Source organism: Carex rostrata, chromosome 2 (genome assembly GCF_964058835.1).
Source record: "Carex rostrata chromosome 2, lpCarRost1.2, whole genome shotgun sequence".
Taxonomy (NCBI): domain Eukaryota; kingdom Viridiplantae; phylum Streptophyta; class Magnoliopsida; order Poales; family Cyperaceae; genus Carex; species Carex rostrata.
In genome coordinates this window covers 4,903,688-4,923,491 of record NC_135919.1, presented here as the reverse complement: position 1 = coordinate 4,923,491, position 19,804 = coordinate 4,903,688, and the positions used below count along the sequence as shown (strand labels likewise).

At 35.0% G+C, this 19,804-nt stretch overlaps 1 protein-coding gene and 1 long non-coding RNA gene across 2 annotated transcripts in view; both read left to right on the top strand.

Annotated features, from left to right (window-relative positions):
* Positions 1 to 2,243: 2,243 nt before the first annotated feature.
* Positions 2,244 to 19,804, top strand: part of LOC144570174 (protein neprosin-like) — a 29,906-nt gene continuing 12,345 nt past the window's right edge. The window contains exons 1-2 of the mRNA XM_078320415.1: positions 2,244 to 2,295; positions 2,732 to 2,914. Of these exons, the coding sequence (XP_078176541.1) occupies positions 2,251 to 2,295; positions 2,732 to 2,914 (228 nt within the window). The 5' untranslated portion in view covers positions 2,244 to 2,250. The remainder of the gene's footprint in view (positions 2,296 to 2,731; positions 2,915 to 19,804) is intronic.
* LOC144567315 (uncharacterized) lies at positions 3,256 to 13,770 on the top strand. Its single transcript, XR_013515394.1, has 3 exons — positions 3,256 to 3,331; positions 13,228 to 13,377; positions 13,688 to 13,770. It is a non-coding gene; the product is annotated as an uncharacterized LOC144567315 (long non-coding RNA).

Sequence of the window (19,804 nt, the reverse complement as noted above, 5' to 3'; positions counted from 1 at the left end):
TGATAAGTTGAGAGGATACATCTCGCTTTTTTTGTAATTGATTTTCAAACCAGATACATTCTCAAATGCTACTAATAGTCATTTGATATGTGTTAAAACTACTTTATCAGCCCTAAGAAAAAGAAGAGTATCGTCTGCAAAATATAAATTAATAACATTTCCCAAGTTTGAAAAGTCTCCCAAACCATCTACAAGTCCTCCCCTATTAGCTTGTTGAAGGATTTTGTTTAAAGCATCAGTTACAAGAATAAAAAGGAAAGAGGATAGGGGATCTCCTTGTCGTACCCCCCTTCGACAAGAAAAATATGGACCTAAAATACCATTTAAATTTACACATGTTCGACTACCTTCTAAAATCAATTTGATTCAAGTAATAAATTTTCCACCAAAGCTTCTAGCATGTAATGTTTCAAGTAAGAAATCTTCATTGATAGTGTTTGGACCACTCTAAGATATTTTTTTTTTATAATTTACGATATTTTTTTTATAATTTACTTTTTAAAGTTACATCTTACTAACATATATACTTGGTCAACAAATTTCCGTTCAAAGAAGGGACCAAAATTTAAACGGAACGAGAAATTGATATTGATTGATTTTAGGTTATTTTTACCATAAAGACTTTAAGACGGATTATTTGTAAAATATTTCTAAAATATTTCACCAAATATAAAAATTAGGAATTGAGTAGACAATTTTTTAATTCTGCTTAAAGATAATTGATAGTTAACCCAAAAGTTATGTAGTTTTACTTAGTTTGTTCGAGAATGACCAAAAACGGGGGGGAATCGGCTGAGCGGGCGCCTCATACTCCTCACTGTGCCACAGTACCTATACCCAGATCAGTGGACGTGCTTAATTTGTTAATATCCTATGGCTAATATATAGGTACCGGAATGATCTGGTGTATCAAGGTCTCCAGCCAATTAAGTAACACAAATTTCCAAAGGTATTTCTCTCAAATTCAAAATAAGAGTATAAGACTATGCTGGTACAAGGTGATCGACTAGTTACTGAGGAACCAGGTCTGTACTGGTATGTGTGCCACATCATCCTGTCCGTTACAAGCGGATCAAAGCCAAAGCTCTACTGGAGGTTATCCACTATGCAATTGAGAATGGGTATCATCAATGTAAATTCTGCACTGACAACGCTGCCTTGGCTAATGCGGCGTCCCAGTTGCAACCTCTGTCAGAAATTGTAAGAAAAGGACATCCGGAAAAGTTATCTAAGAATGAACCCATTCTCATTATTGATTGGCGCAAACGTTAGCTGAAGTGAAAACAATTTCATGTTAATTTATCTCTTTATTGAATAATTAATATAACAAATTGTCAATAAAAGATAACTTAATTTTCCGCATGAATCATTAGCAAAACTAATCTTCTCTTAATTTGTTAACGTTATTGTAAACTTGCTAAATCACGCAATGACATTAAGATCCGTAAAACCTGCTAAATACCCCCATTATAAATCATGCAATGACATAAACTAAATGTTTATGTACAAGTTAATTTGTAACGAACAAATCAACTGACTTACAATAAATTTTCATGCACAAATTTATTTTTCATATTACAAATTAGTTCTCACTCAAAAAATAGATTTTCATCATATAAATCGCTAACAATTTATCATAATAATAAATTCAATATATGGTAAATTCAATTTATAGATAAATCCAATTAATTTGAAAGCGACACACAAAAGAGTAATATAAACAACAATTGCAAAACAAAATTAATTAGATGGGGAGCTTAACTAAAAAGTTTATGGTGTTAATAGAGAATATAACTAGTGTGTTGTTGAGCCCACCTAGGGCTGCACAAAAAGTTCGTAGTTCGTGATTCGATTTTGGATCACGATAAAATATGTCGACTCTGTACACAGATCAAGAAAAGATAATAACAGTTCAATGATAGCCTAAAAAATTGGTGTAATTGACGTACTACATGATAGCCGAAAAATATTGTAAAAGATAATAACCGTTCAATGATAGCCTAAAAAATTGGTGTAATTGACGTACTACATGATAGCCTAAAAATATTGTATGGTTGGTTGTGGCCTGTGGGTGCGTGCCAGCCGTGCAGCTAAGCCAATCTCTGTTTTCTTCCTAAAAATAAGAAAGGGTTGTTATATATGTTTATGCTTAATTAATTTGGGTTCATTCGTTCAATTTTAGAATCTTCTTATAAAAGCATAATCTTTTTCTGTATCATAAATTATTATTCTCATTGATCCATGGCTTCAATGAGGATGTTAGTTTTTGTCACCATGCTCTATTGTCCTTTTAAGGTACGTAACATGAATATTATTTCTTTATTTTGAGCCCCACCAACAGAAACTCATGTTTTGTCTTCTAAATGAAAGTCTGATTCTTTATTAACATAGCTTATTTTATCATAATTGAATATGAAATATATCAGTTTTGTATAGTACAGTTAATACCCAGTGAAAGATTTGGTCAAAGGTCTCCACTATTAATTTTATAGGCCGAAAAGTTTGTTTCTTCTTCAGAAAAAAATAATAATAAAAAAGAAAGACTAAAGTTCCACTACAAAAGAAAAACGATAAATTAAAAAAAGGACATCAATAAATAAATTAATTAATTAATTAAATTCCTGTTCTGGTTTACTAATAGGATTTGATCTTGTGGAATGATTATGTTTTAAACCTTGAAATGCCATAACAAAAATATGATATCTTACAAGTAAAACTCTTGATCCTACAGGTAGGTTGTAATGTGGTAAGGACTGAAGCAGGTTTCTACAGTAGGGCTACATTGTGGCATGGAATAAAAGCAAGATTTGGTATTTGGGAGATACCAGATGTGCAAAATAATTCGACTTCCGGGTCTTACATAGCAGCATTCAATCAATCACCATGGGCACAAGAGATCGCAGCTGGATTTCATGTATGTCATTGCATTTTGCTCTTCATTCTTTCTTTCAGATTACCATCCATCTGTTAAGAAATTGACGTACGTAAGGCGTATAACGCATTTAAATTAGTAATAAAAAGTCATGCAAACACTAAGCAATGACTAAGAAATTCTAGTCCAATTATACAAGACAAAACAAACCAATTATACAAGTATGATATATATTCTAATCCTTAAATTTATCAAAACCAAGCAATAACTAAGAATTTACAATTTTCATTTGCTTTATTACTATGTATTAACTTTTGACTAATTCCGAGTTTCTTATTAACTTTGATTAATTCTAAGTTTCTAACCCGTAGCAACTCCGTTCTGTTGAACAAATTTATTTGGCAGGTACATTCTAGTCTTTATGGTGATAATAAGTTGCATTTCTTTACACACTGGATTGTAAGTGTTTTTTTGAGAAAAAACTAATGTCTTAGCATTAGTTTGATGTATTGAAATAGTTGCAGATTTGCAGCTAAAGTTTTGAAGCTACAATATAAGTTCACTGCTGTGAACTTGTAGAAAAGTAAAATAAAAGGAAAACAGCGATAAGTAAAGAAAATAAAATTTTGTCTAATCTAATTTAATCTTGTGTTGTATTGTTGATGGGTGTGTTTCTTCTTGACCCTGAGCTGTAGGTCCATTGGTCCACGACTTCTTCACTAGTGGAAAATATGGAATCAGGATCGGTTATATACACATATCAGTATCGGAATCCAACCGATCCTGTTGAAGGCGATACTGATACTATCAGGATCGGTTTTATATTTTTTAAAGAACCGATCCAAATAGAAACTATTAGGATCGGTTTTTTAACAAAACCAATCTTAATAGTTGTTATCTAGATCGGTTTTTGACTAAGAACCGATCCAGATACGTACTATCAAGATCGGTTTTTATATAAAAACCGATCTTGATATTTTTTTTCGAATTTTTTTTTAATTAAAAATTACATATCAAGATCGGTTTTTATATAAAAACCGATCTTGATAGTACGTATCTGGATCAGTTTTTATATAAAAACCGATCTTGATATTTTTTTTCGAATTTTTTTTTAATTAAAAATTACATATCTAGATCGGTTTTTGAATAAAAACCGATCCAGATACGTACAATCAAGATCGGTTTTTATATAAAACCGATCATGATGTTTTATTGAAGCTAAAAAAAAAAAATTTATTTATTTGACCAGCTTCCATATATATTTTGCTGGCCAGCATCCTAAATTTTTTTTTTTTGCACAGTAAGAAGGAATAATCAATTAAATATCATATACACATTCTAAATTAATTATCATACACATCTTAAACTATTACAAAAAATTCATGTACTTCATACAAAGTTTTGTGAAGCATTACATATTATAACAAGAAATTTAAATCCAAAAAAAAATTAATTAACAAACATACAAGTGACTAATTGGGCTATTTCTTCAATTAACACACATTTATGCAATATACACATTTATGCAATTAATGTAAAGCACAACAATAAAAAAAATCAATAATTACCTCTTTTGCAATCATATCACTGGAGATTAAATAAGACCCTAAAAACAAAAACAAAGGTAACAATTAGATGGAAAAACATTTTCCAATAAAAAATACAAAAAAATGTGTTTTAAAAGTATAATAATGAGAAAATTAGATAAAGCTAATACCATGATAGTTGATCGGCCGGATGATTAAGTAACTTGAGAGAGATGTCCTCAAAACTGTAAAACAATATACAAACACCATTAATTAATTTTTGAAACAATAAAACAAATTAAAAACTGGCACAATTGAGTCGGAGGTGCGAGAGGCTCGGATTTGAGAGGAAGAGACGGAGAGAAAGAGAGAGAGAGACACGGAGGAGAGGGAGAGACGGAGACAGAGAGAGAGAGACAGAGTACTGAGGATTTGAGAGGGAGATACGGAGACAGAGACAGAGACGCTAAATTGAAAATGAGAGGCGCGAAATGAAAATAAGAAGAACCCTAGCTAAGCTGGTTATATATAAAGTTATCATTAGGATCGGTTGTTTATAAAGAACCGATCCTAATAGTATCAGGATCGGTTTTATAATAAAAAAACCGATCCTGATACTAATTTTTTTGTATAAAAATAGTATCAGGATCGGTTTTTTATTATAAAAAACCGATCTTGATACAATTTTTTTTTTCAAAATTGGTTCTGTAAAAAAAAAAAAAAAAAAAAAAAAAAAAAAAAAAAAAAAATCAGGGTCGGTTTTTTATAAAAAAACCGATCCTCATAGTATCAGGATCGGTTTTTTATAAAAAAAAGACCCTGATTTTTTTTTTTTTTTTTTTTTTTTTTTACAGAATCAATTTTGAAAAAAAAAAATTGTATCAGGATCGGTTTTATTGCTAAAAACCGATCCTGATAGTATCTGAATCGGTTTTTAGCAATAAAACCAATCCAGATAGTTTTTTTCTTTTATTTGGAAACTCTTTTCATATGGTTATGTTTAAATAAATATAAAAAATTACATATTAGAAATATAAGTTAATTATTTAATAGAAATTTTATTTAATTTTCAAATTCTACTTAAATAATATTAAACAGGAGATGGGTACTATTTGACATTGACATTTCATTAATGTAATTTTGATGAAAATTAATGTAATTTATATTATTAAAATTTATGTGATAATATAATTAATTATTTGACATTGATATTTCATTTTGAAGTCATTTTGACTATTGAATTTTTTTATACAATCATGCATGATGCATCAATGACTTGTGCCATATAATAATATACATAGGACTTGAACCCTTATTGTGTGGGGTTGTGAAGGAACGAATACGAACATTAGCATTTGGTCGATCGGAACCGTTAAAATGAAAGAATGTCATATTAATTTCACCATTATAAAATTTGATACAATTCGGGATTCATTTACTAGTTCATCAAAGCAAAACAATATAGCAACATCGCACGGCCGTAAATAGTTTACGTTGGATCTTAATATTATTTAAGTAGAATTTGAAAATTAAATAAAATTTCTATTAAATAATTAACTTATATTTCTAATATGTAATTTTTTATATTTATTTAAACATAACCATATGAAAAGATTTTCCATATAAAAGAAAAAAACTATCAGGATCGGTTTTTAGCAATAAAACCGATCCTGATACAATTTTTTTTTTTCAAAATTGATTCTGTAAAAAAAAAAAAAAAAAAAAAAACAGGATCGGTTTTTTATAAAAAACCGATCCTCATAGTATCAGGATCGGTTTTTTATAAAAAACCGACCCTGATTTTTTTTTTATTTTTTTTTTTATACAGAATCAATTTTGAAAAAAAAAATTGTATCAGGATCGGTTTTATTGCTAAAAACCGATCCTGATAGTTTTTTTCTTTTATATGGAAAATCTTTTCATATGGTTATGTTTAAATAAATATAAAAAATTACATATTAGAAATATAAGTTAATTATTTAATAGAAATTTTATTTAATTTTCAAATTCTACTTAAATAATATTAAGATCCAACGTAAACTATTTACGGCCGTGCGATGTTGCTATATTGTTTTGCTTTGATGAACTAGTAAATGAATCCCGAATTGTATCAAATTTTATAATGGTGAAATTAATATGACATTATTTCATTTTAACGGTTCCGATCGACCAAATGCTAATGTTCGTATTCGTTCCTTCAGAACCCCACACAACAAGGGTTCAAGTCCTATGTATATTATTATATGGCACAAGTCATTGATGCATCATGCATGATTGTATAAAAAAATTCAATAGTCAAAATGACTTCAAAATGAAATATCAATGTCAAATAATTAATTATATTATCACATAAATTTTAATAATATAAATTACATTAATTTTCATCAAAATTACATTAATGAAATGTCAATGTCAAATGGTACCTATCTCCTGTTTAATATTATTTAAGTAGAATTTGAAAATTAAATAAAATTTCTATTAAATAATTAACTTATATTTCTAATATGTAATTTTTTATATTTATTTAAACATAACCATATGAAAAGAGTTTCCAAATAAAAGAAAAAAACTATCTGGATCGGTTTTATTGCTAAAAACCGATCCAGATACTATCAGGATCGGTTTTTAGCAATAAAACCGATCCTGATACAATTTTTTTTTTTCAAAATTGATTCTGTAAAAAAAAAAAAAAAAAATCAGGTTCGGTTTTTTATAAAAAACCAATCCTAATAGTATCAGGTTCGGTTCTTTATAAAAAACCGACCCTGATTTTTTTTTTTTTTTTTTTTTTTTTTTTTGCAGAACCAATTTTGAAAAAAAAAATTGTATCAGGATCAGTTGTTCTAAACAACCGATCCTAATAGTTTAACTATTAGGATCGGTTTTTTAGAACAACCGATCCTGATAGTATCAGGATCGGTTTTATAAAAAACAGATCCGGATAGTTCACAAATTATGATCGGTTGACTAAAAAACCCGATCTAACTAGTTTTTAGGATCGGTTTTGTTCAGAAAACCAATCCAGATAGGTATTAGTATCGGTTGTTTCATATAACCGATCCAGATAGGCCGATCCTGATTCATGTTTTTCCACTAGTGCTTGCACCAGTTGTTGGACTTCTTTGTTGGTTTCTCTGAATGTCCTGTTGCATCTCTCCCTCCATAGTATGAATTGTGCTATGAGTATTATTGACCTCACTTTTTTGTTTCCACTTTCAGCCATTATTGCTGAGATGGTCTCTTGTGGGATGTTGACCTGTAGCCTTATGCCAAGTTGCTGGTATGTCTGTCTTGCTGTGATGCAAGTGGTGAGCATGTGATGTATTGTTTCAGTTTGGGATTTGCACATGATGCACCTGTTGGTGAGGCACCAACCTCTTCTGTTGAGGTTGTCGATTGTGAGGAGCTTGTTTTGTAACATTATCCATCCAAATACAAGCATTCTCGGTGGGCATGATAAATTCCATATTCTGCAAATGTTTGTTAGTGTAAGAGTTGTTGGTGTTGTCTTGAGTTGTTGGTATGCTGACTTAACCGTGTAGTCGCCTGTTGCCGTCCCTCTCCATGTTGCATTGTCAGGTTCGCTTGAAAGGGCAAGTTGATGTAGGAAAAACTTGAGTTGTGTGAGCTGTGTATCTGCTATCTGTGATAAACTCTGTCTGAATATGATTTCTATGTTTGGAATTATTGTGGCCTCTGCTACAGATAGGTCTGTGTTGGTTGCGAATGAGAATAGGGCTGACATGGTGTTTTCAAGGATGCCCCTCCCCCAATTGTGGTGCCATAAGCTAGTATCTGATCCGTTTCCAATTGTCATGGTAATGGATTCGGATGCAAATTGAATAATCTGAGGGTGTATTTGGGAAAATAGGATTGTTTGAGGTGTAAGTGGATGGGTGTTTTGAGCTGTGGTTGAAATCATGATTTCTTTCCATAGTCTTGGTTTAGTTGATTGCCATTGAAAGTGCCATTTCAGGAGTAGTGTTTGATTGAAGGTTTTGAGGTCTGCCACTCCAAGTCCCCCTAATTGCTTCGGCATGCATACAATTTCCCATTTAACCAAATTCATTTTTTTCCCCTCTGCATTAACCCCATGCCAAAGGAATTTCTTCCTTATTTTGTCAATTTCAGAAATTACCCAAGCTGGCAAGGCCATCACTGACATGTGGTATACCGGCAGGGCCGATAGGACTGCTTTTAAAAGGACAAGTCTGCCGGCTATGGAGAGATGTTTTGCTGCCCAGCCTGCTAGTCTGTCTTGGAATTTCTGTATCAGTGGTAAGAAGGTTGCTTTCTTTAACTTTTTATTTGATAGCGGGAGGCCTAGGTAGTTGAAGGGGAAGGATCCTAGTTTGCATCCAATGAGGTCGGCCATCGCTTGAGCTTGTTGTTCATCTGTTTTTGAGCATAGCAGTTCTGATTTGGATAGGTTGACTGCGAGGCCTGAGATGGATTCAAATGCCAAAAAAACAATTTTTAGTGCTTGAAGCTGCTGTATTTCAGGTTTAATGAAGAATAAGGCATCGTCGGCGTAAAGGAGACACGGCTTCATATTTGCAAAAGGCAGACGGATTGTTCCATTGGCAGTGAGCTTATTGAACCATTTTGAAATAAAATCCATGGCTATGATGAAGAGAAGAGGTGATAACGGGTCACCCTGTTTGACGCCTCTGCGGAGAGTTATTTTTCCCCGCTAATCCATTTATAATCACTTGAGAGGTGCCTGCTAGCAATGAGTTGAACACCCATCGCAGCCATATCTGAGGAAACCCTAGGTTTGTCATTGCCTTGGCTAGAAAGTCCCATCCAACCGTATCGAATGCTTTATGTATGTCGGCCTTGAAGATTGCAAGAGGTATGTTCTCTTTGTGTGAGTGGTTAAGTGCCTGTTGTGCGTATATGAACCCTTCTGCAATGTACCTTCTTTTAATGAAGCCTGTTTGTGCTGTGTCTACTAGGCTGCTGATCTGTGTTTGTAATCTGTTGGCTAAGATTTTGGAAAGTATTTTCTGGATTCCATGAACAAGGCTGATTGGTCTGAATTGTTGTGGCTGTGTTGGGTTTTCTGTTTTTGGTAGTAGGATTATGAATGAGTTGTTTAGAGGAGAGATTGAGGAGTTGTTTAGTGTGATGTGGTGGAATAGGGCATGAAGGTCTGGAATGATGAGATGTGCAAATTTCTTGTAAAATTCTCCCGTAAAACCGTCTGGACCCGGTGACTTGTTGTTTGGCCATGATCTAATTACTTCTTCTATTTCTGTTTTTAGTATTGGTGCTTGTAAGGTTGAGAGGTCATGTTGCTGTTGTGGAGGGTATAGATTTGGCCAATGTATTTGTGTAGTGTTTGTAGGTTGGGTGCCCATGAGTTTTTTGTAGTATTCAAAGAATACCATTGCTTTTGTTTTGTGGTCAGTGTACATGGTGTCATTGTGTTCAATCTGTGAGATTAGGTTGATCCTTTTATTTTTGGACGCGACCGCATGAAAGTATTTTGTACCTTTATCCCCTTGCATTTCCCATCTGAGTTTTGCCCTTTGCTTCCAAATCTCTTCTTCTAGGATGGCCAGTTGTTGGTATCTTTTCTTGACGGCTTGTAGTAGCAGCTTCTCAATGTTTGTTGGTGCCCTCATTTCTTTTACTTGATCTAGCCATCCGATGTACTCCCTGCATGTCTTGAGTTGAATTTTTACTGTTCCAACCTTTGATGAGGACCAACTTTTTATTTTCTGTTGCAACCTATCTAGTTTGAGCTTGAAATCAGTGGGTTCAGATGCAATAGGCAATGATAACCAAGCTTGTGTGACTATTTCTGTTAACTCATCAAATCTCAACCAGAGGTTTTCGAACCTGAAGAATCTTGTTTTCATGTGTGTGGTTTTGGCTTTGAGGCTTAGCGGGCAGTGATCTGAGGATGTGTTTGGTATGGCTTTTTGTGAGGTGTTTGGGTATTTGTGGTTCCATTCGGTGGATATTAGAAATCTGTCTAAGCGCGCCATCGATGGTGAATCTCTGTCATTTGACCAAGTGAAAGATCTTCCTTGTAGGTTTATGTTTAGTAGGCCTAGGTCCGATACCAGTTGCCCGAATTTTGTAGTGTATCTCCAATCCGAGTTGTTGATTCCTCTGTTTCTATCTTGGATTTGTAATGTGATGTTGAAGTCCCCCCCTAGTATCCATGGTGTTGTGTCTGTTGGCTTGTGTGATTTAATTTCATCAAGGAATTTAGTTCTTGTGCTTGCTGTGGAAGGACCATAGATACCCGTAAACCAGAATTTTGAGGTGTCTCTTTTGTCTTGGAAGAGCACAGATAAACAAAACACTGACTCTTTCTTGTCTAAAATGCAAAATTGGGCCGACTTGCTAGCTATCAGTACCCCTCCCCTTGTACCGTCAGCATTGATGACACTATGCTGATCATATCTTTTTCCACAAATTTGATTTAGTAGTGTTCGGTCTATCTGATTCAATTTGGTTTCTTGCATGCAAATAATGTTTGGCTTCTCTATGAGTATGGTTTGTCTAATTGCAATCCTTTTCTTTCTATCATTTAGACCTCTGACATTCCAACTAATGAAATGGTATTGTGTGGTGTAATTCATTTATCAAGCGATTCTTCTGGCAAGAAAATAAAAACAAAAGTACTGCTAATAAAACGAGGTGAAGATACAGCATTTCCGACCCATCTGTCGGTAATCAAAATGAGACTCACTGCTCCCCTCTGTCTAGTTCCTGGGTCGGATGTTGGTGCTAACCCCCTGTCAGATCCGATAAAATACCCCACTAGTTTCTTTTTTTGATTAAGACTACGGATACAAATCCTTTCATAGGACCTTCTACTACGGATACTAAAAATTGCAAATAAAAACTTAGTGCTACCTAGGATAATTGTGCGATACATTTGACCTTGTCAGTACTGGTCCGTGCCCCCTTTTCACTGTTGTTCAGCTGCTCCTATTTCTCAATTGCTTGCATCCCTGTTTGCTCCGTCGGCCCGTGTGAATCGGCTCCGTCTGCTTCAATTGCTCCACTTGCTCCATCAGTTGTTGTCTCTTGTTCCGCACCTTGGACTGGTGCCGCTTCTGGCATTCCCACATTCACTACTTGCGAGATTGCCTCTTCCAGTTCTTTTTCCACTTCAATTCCTGCTAGCAGCGTCACTATCTGTGCTTGCTCGCCGCTTATTGGATCTTTGGAGAGGAGGTAGGTTGGTAGCACCGTTGAGCACCTTTGAGGGTGAAATCCTTCATTAATGGAAGGGGAAGGAAGACGTTCACCCCGAACAGTAATCCTTACACCCCGATTTGGGGGTGAAGATTGTCGCTAAAAATTACTACGCGTTCACCTCCGCACAGTGCGCGTTCACCTCCACTTCCTCTCCGCTTCTTCAGTTCTGGAGCAGGTGAAACCTTCGGGCAGCTGCGATCTGAAGCACCGTTCACCTCCGCACAGTGTATTTTCCTTCCTCTCCCTCCGCGTAACCTCAATTGGAGCACACCCTTAGGCGTAGGCGGTGGTGGATATTTTTTTTCATAACCCATTACCTTCCTTGCTTTATCTAGCGCTGGGATGTACAGCCCGTTATTTTTTTCTTTGAGTCTTGGGCTACGGCGTGCTGGTTGATCCTTGTTGATTTTCAGAAACTTCGGTGGGCCTTCAAAGCCCGGTGGAGAAATAGGGCTGAGTTCGGTGATTTCTGCTGACTGCTCGTTGTTTGATTCAGAAATAGGGCCGAGCTCAGTAGTTTCTGCTATTGGGTCTTTGCTCCCTTCCAATTGTAGTGTGTTGGTTGTGTTATCTAGGCCCATTATCATTTATGGGCCTTTGTTAAGCAATCCCTCAATTTCTGTTAGGTCTCCAATAGATGGCGTGTTCTGTTGCTGCAGAGAGGCTATTAGGGTAGCTGTGCTTGCATGCGTCTGTGCAGTGCTAACGGAAAGGACATTCTCTCTGCTGAAAGCAACAGTGTGGCTGCTGATAGTGACTGGTTGAAGCAGCAATCGCAAGCCCTCCCTTGAATAGTCTAAATTGAACTTTGCTAGCTGTATCTTGAGAATTGGCCCTTGTTCCCTCTGTGCACTTAACTTTATGACTGAGAAGGTGTTGTCACTAATTGCAAAAAACATTGCACTCCTATGTTGACCTTTGTAACCCTGCTCTTCTGACCCTTTTTTAACTACTCTGATTTGACCTGTTGAGAGTAGTTGCTGCTCTGTACTATTCTTTGGTGGGGTGCTCTCCCTTCTAAACAACACTGGAGGGTCTGTTATTGGATCCTTGTTGAAATTTCTCGTCCTGCGCCTGCGGCAATCGCCGCTGCGACCGCTCTGTGGTGAGTCAGAGGAGTCAGAATCACTTTGCCATGCATTGGATCCCGATGCTTCGTTTCTGTCATTGTTGTTATGGTTGCCGTTGTCATCTCCATTGCCCGGCGGGTCGTTAGGTGGGTTGTTGGGTGGGTCATTAGGCGCTCCTTGGGTCCACCCTTCTAGCTCTACTACCACCTGTGTGGTGTACGGCTCAATGCCAGTAAGCAGATAGTAAGTGTTATTACAAAAGTTATTTTCTTTATTTACAATTTATTGGATGTTCTCATATTTCAACCAGGTAAAGCACTGTAAAAAAAGACACTAGCTGGTATGCAAATGGTATTTTATATCTCAAGTCATAAGCTCATACAGATCATGGGCACAAATATACGAAGTGAGACTGATTAACCGTCTTTTTTTAATAGAAAAAAAAAATAACAAATCAACTATGGGTTCACATTGGTAATTTAGGCCAATTAAGCTCTCAATTTAATATGTAATCCATAATTTATCTCTGTTGCAGAGTATGATAGACGACTCAGGCTGCTACAATGAAATGTGCCCAGGTTTCGTAGTAGCTGATGGTAACAATCTTTATCCGGGACAATCCATTGATCCTCCATTTTCAACTTATGGCCTAGAAGAGATACAGATTATACTCAGAATAAAAAAGGTTTGCTATGCTACCTCCTAAACTAAAGAAATAATTAAACGTGCAATTCGATCCATAATAGTCTATGTTACTATCTGCCATAAGTATAGATAACGTATAGAAGTACAATAAGACTATTAGCTAGGTTTGTTTCAACTCGTATCATGCATAGTATGCATTATCTTAATAACTATGTACGTAGTTTTCCCTTTATTCAACAAAAAGTATTTGCATGGCCAATATCATTAGAATCAGATGTGTACCGGAATTAAAATTAACATTGGAATCAGAAGTACACAAATCGATATGAACTTCTTTATTGGAAGTCTAGGACGAAAGAACTGGAGATTGGTCATTGTACAGAGAAGATAAAGGTGGCCCTATCGGTGGAATGACATTGTTAGGATGGTGGCCTTAACACTCTTCAACTCTCTGTCAAACCATGCAGAGACAATTCAATGGTCAGGATTTGCCGATTACGACAGCAATGTGAGAAGACCCCCGATGGGTAGTGGGCATTTTGCCAATGAGCTCAATAATAGAGCAGCTTCCTTCAGTGATTGTTTTGGATTCAATGAAGATGGTAATGGTTTTGAGGATAAAAATTATAATCCTATTGCCATAGCAGACTGTTGAATTTATGCAATTTCTAAGGAGAGATTATTTTGGAAAAACAATAATTTCATGCATTCAGAATCTTTACACTGTTTTCATTCCTATATATATTACAAACATCTAAGCTACTGTTTTGTTACCGTTTGTACCTTGTACCTATGTACAGTATACCTATTTGTTGAATATATGCAAGGAGGCCCCTTTACTTCCTTGATTTAATCCTAGATCCTATTTCTCAACACTCCCCCTCAAGCTTGGAATGTATATATCATACAATCCTAGCTTGCTTGAAATTTTTTCAAACGAACTCGGGTCCAAGCCTTTGGTGAGGATATCCGCTAGTTGATCTTCACTCTTAACGTATGGTGTTTCTATTTCCTTTGCTTGAACTTTTTCTCTAATGAAGTGACAATCCATTTCTATATGTTTGGTTCGCTCGTGGAATACCGGATTCGATGCGATATGTCTTGCGGAGTTATTATCACAATACATCTTCATTGGTTGATCACAAGCAATGCCTATTTCTTTGAGTAGATGTTTTATCCAAGTTAATTCGCATGCGGTTGACGCCATGGCACGATATTCCGCCTCCGCGCTAGATCGTGCCACAACGTTTTGTTTCTTGCTTTTCCATGTGACTAAATTTCCGCCTACAAATGTGCAAAAGCCGGTAGTGGATTTTCTATCAAAACTTCCAACCCAATCTGCATCGGAATAGCCACATATGATATTAGAATTATTGTTTTTCATCCAAATTCCCTTGCCGGGATTTTTCTTTAAATACCTTAAAATTCTATTTATTGCCTCTAGGTGTGGAGTTCTTGGCGAGTGCATGAATCTACTAATTTGGCTTACGGAAAAAGAAATATCCGGACGGGTGACCGTTAGATAAATTAACTTTCCAACTAGCCTTTGAAATTGGTTTATGTCTTTAATTGGTTCACCATCCTCATCATTTAATTTATGCCGGTTATCAATTGGGGTAGAGATTGGTTTGCATCCTAATTTACCGGTTTCCTTTAAGAGGTCTAAAGTATACTTTCTTTGGGAGATGAAGAGTCCCAATTTTGAATGTGCTACCTCTATTCCTAGAAAATATTTTAAATATCCAAGGTCTTTGATGTCAAATTTTTTCTTTAATTGGCTTTTAACTCTTTTAATTTCTTCTACGTTATTTCCGGTAACTATAATATCATCTACATATACTAGTACAAGGGTTATATTTTTTTCATCATTTTTAATAAATAATGAATGATCGGCACTACAAATTTTAAACTTGCAAGAAATTAAATAAGAGCTAAGTTTTCCATACCATGCCCGTGGAGATTGCTTCAATCCATAAATCGATTTATTTAACCTACAAACTAAATTAGAATTGTTTTCCAATTTATGGCCGGGTGGTAGGTTCATATATACCTCTTCTTCAAGTGTTCCTTGAAGAAAGGCGTTTTTTACATCCATTTGGTACAAATTCCAATTGTTATTCGTCGCAATAGAAAATAAAATTCTAACGGTATTCATTTTAGCTACCGGGGCAAAGGTTTCATTGTAATCTATTCCATATGTTTGAGTATACCCTTTGGCAACTAATCTAGCCTTGTACCGTTCTATGGTACCATCACTATTATATTTGGTTTTGTATACCCATTTGCAACCAACGGGTTTTTTGTTTTTTGGTAATTGTACAATTACCCATGTCCCATTTTTTTCAAGAGCTCTTAGTTCTTCCTTCATGGCACCACACCATACCGGATCAATTATGGCTTCTTGGTAGTTTTTTGGTTCTAGTGTTCTCTCAATGGAGGTGAGAAATGCATTATAAGAAGAAGAAATATTTTTATATGATATGAATTCTTGTATAGGGTATTGCACCGTATAGGTCTCATAGTCTCTAAGTCTAGTGGACGGTATTGGTGTTCTTAAGGACCGTCTAACTTCTTGATTTTCTGCTATCTCATTATCATTGGTTTCAATATTTTCTATTGTTTCTTCAACAACACTTGTCTCAACCTCTTGGTTATTATCTTGTGTAACTAATTGGTCATTTACATGAGGTAGTACCGTTGGTTCCAAATTTATTTGGTCACTTGCATGTGGTGTCTCACTCATTTCCATTGTTTTGAAATATGACTTATCTTCACAAAATATAACGTCTCTAGACGTAAATAATTTTTTTGTTATAGGATCATAACACTTATATCCCTTTTTAAATGAGGAATATCCCAAAAAATAGTTTTGGTTGACATATAGTCAAATTTATCTTTTCTTTTAATTTTTACAAAGCATACGCAACCAAATACTCTTAGATAATCAAAATTAATTTTTCGTTGGTAAAGGATTTCCATTGGACTTTTATTTTGTAAAATAACGCTTGGTAATCTATTTATTAAATGAGTGGCGCAAAGGATGGCATCCGACCAAAATTTTTTTGGAACATTATTTTGAAATAGTAATGCACGTGTCATTTCCAATAGATGTCTATTTTTTCTTTCCGACACTCCATTTTGCTCAGGAGTGTTTATGCAAGTAGTTTGATGTATGATTCATTTTTCTTTAAAAAAAGTTGCGAAATTTTTGTTTACAAATTCCGTTCCATTATCCGATCTAAAAATTTTAAGTTTTGCATCAAATTGATTTTCTATGAGACATAGAAATTCTTGAAAGCAATTGAAAACCTCATCTTTTGATTTTAATAAATACAACCAAGTAGTTCTAGAAAAATCATCAATAAATATAACAAAATATTTGAATCCATTATAAGAGTTAATTGGGGCCGGACCCCATACATCGGAGTGAACTAAATCAAACAATGCTTCACTTTTGCTATTTGATTGGAAAAAAGGGAGCTTTGTTTGTTTTGCCAACTTGCATATATCACAATTGATACAATTTGAAAATGAAAAATCTAGTGCACTATTTAAAATCTTGTTGGAAGGATGCCCAAGCCTCTTATGCCAAATGTCTTGGTTAATAGATTTAGCGGAAGCACAAACGTTTAATTCTTGTAAATTCAAGAGATAGTGTCCATTTTCAAGAAAACCTTCCCCAATCTTCCTCCCGGTTTCCCGGTCCTGAAAGATAACATTTTTATATGAGAAAATTACGTCACAATTAAACTCATATGTTAGTTTTTTTACGGAAATTAGATTTATAGGGAATGTATCAAGATATAGAACATTATGAACTTTTTTTGTTAAAAATATCAATTTCTCCTACACCATTAATTTGTGCTTTCATACCGTTGGCCACTAATACAAATTGATTATTTTTTGCCATGTCTAAATTTGTAAGAAGGTCTTTATTTCCAAACATATGGTCAGTGGCACCGCTATCTATAATTATTTGATTATACAAATTTAAATAATTTGAGTTAGAGACAATACCACAAGTGTTGTTTGAATTTTTCTTGGAGAACCACACAAAGAACTGCTCAAAAAACTGCTGCATCGGATCTGACCCGCTTGACCCGCCAGCGCCATCTGGGTTAGACCCTGGTTCACTTGAACCAATCATTTTTATTGGCCGGTTGGGTTCAGTTTGAGCAGAATAGCCCCCACGCGACTCAGCCCCTTTCTTTCTCTTCTTCCCTTCATTCCAGTCCGCCATTTTCACGTCTCCCCCTCCCCTCTTTGAATCCCACCACTTCGGCCTGAGATGTGGGTGAAGAAAATAACATTTTTCGGCTTGGTGGCCCTCCTTTTTGCAGTGAGAGCATCTATCTCCCTTGATACTTGACCGGTTTGAGTAATTTGGGAAGTTAGGGTTTTTTCCGAAATTGGGGTTTTTTGTGGCAAAGCTATGAGTCTCGTGTCCCTCGCTGCCACCGACTTGTGGACCACTCATAGCAAGCCGTCGGCTTTCTTCTTGCTCCACCATGGTGGTAATTTGAGCAAAGGAGGGAAGGGAAGTTGTTAAAAGAAGTTGTGATTTCACGGCTTCATAGCTTGGATTGAGACCCGCGAGATATTGGAAGATTTTATCTTCTTCTTCTCTCTGAATGGCTATTGGATCTGGTATGGGTGGCCGATAAACTCGAAGTTCATGCCATTTCTTTTGAAGGGCACCTAGGTACTCTATATTACTCCTTGACCCTTGTTGTTCTTGTTGGATTTCTAGTTTTAATCGATAAATGTGGGAATTGTTGTTTTGTCGGCCATACATCGTTTTTATGTCTTCCCACAGTGAGAAAGTTGTTTCATGGCCAAGGAATATTTCTGAAACACTCGGCTCCATGGATTGCATGATTCATGTCATGACTCTGTCATTCTTAGATTGCCACTGTTTTCTTGCCTTTTTTTCGGCCTCAGTTGCCTCATCTTTCTTTTTTGGAACCGGCTTTTCAGACTCTCCTGTGATGAATTCTAAAACCTCTCTTCCACTGAGAGATAATCTTGCGGCACTTGCCCATGAGAGATAGTTTTGGCCGTTGAGCAATGAGTTTGTGAGTTTTGAGGTATTGGTGGCTTCTTTCTAATGCTGCCCCTCTGAAGCCATCTCTTTGACGTGCTAGACTTCTGTTTATGGGTTTTGATTTTGCTTGTGTATATACCAGTTTTGCTGGTAAGAATTTGGAAGAGATTTTTTCGGTCACAGAGACTGATGCTCTGATACCATGTTAAATTTATGCAATTTCTGAGGAGAGATTATTTTGGGAAAACAATAATTTCATGCATTCAGAATCTTTACACTGTTTTCATTCCTATATATATTACAAACATCTAAGCTACTGTTTTGTTACCGTTTGTACCTTGTACCTATGTACAGTATACCTATTTGTTGAATATATGCAAGGAGGCCCCTTTACTTCCTTGATTTAATCCTAGATCCTATTTCTCAACACAGACAAACCAGGTTGTTATAGTGTCTCTGAATGGTACCATACTAAGCATAAGGCACAACGCCACTTTTTTTATGGTGGACCAGGTGGTTGCACTCAGTAAAAATGAGAAGGCAATTCGCATAAATTATAAACAATGGACTTAATTCGTTTGTATTAGTATAATTAATATATAATAAACATTAATTGCACCCATCAGACCTTTAATCTACAATCTTTATTTATATGCACCATTTTTTTTCCATTAGTTGGTATTTTTCTTTTTCTTTTTCTTTTTCTTTTTCTTTTTCTTTTTCTTTTTCTTTTTCTTTTTCTTTTTACTTTATTGTTATAGTATATGTCCATGGAAAATGATGATGATTTTGTATCTCATACTATATATGTAACCATTTTGTATGCAACTTTCAGCAATATATCTCATACCTATATATATTTTTTTTACTTAATTTTGTTATTTTTGTTGTTGTAGGTGTGATGATTTTTTTCTTTTTGGAAATTAGTTGCCTGATGACATTTGAAAGTATATATGCACTTTTATATATGTCCATTGATAAACAAAACAATGATTAATTTGCATCACCGAAACGATTCATATGAAGATAATTGCATGTTATAAATACCTCCTTTTAGGTATATTGCTTGATCTGCAAAAATTGCATTCTTAAATGATAATTAATTTCATTAAAGAAAAACAAGACTGGTTAAAATGGTTAACAAAACCATGAGTCCGTATCCTTTTGTGAAATTTCAAATTTCCAGTTTATCTTAATAACTCGGCCCAAACATTTTATGGTTCCTATTCAAAATGGACGAGCTAGTATTAATTGTTGTGCTTTGACATTTGTGTAGAAAGAATTTGTGTGAAAAAGTAACCAAAACATACTTTATTTTTGTGGATTTATATATGAATCATATATATATGCAGTTTAAGTTTACAGGTTATTGTTTTGGGCTATATATGTATTTTAAACAAAGAATAGAGTAAACAAAAAGGCC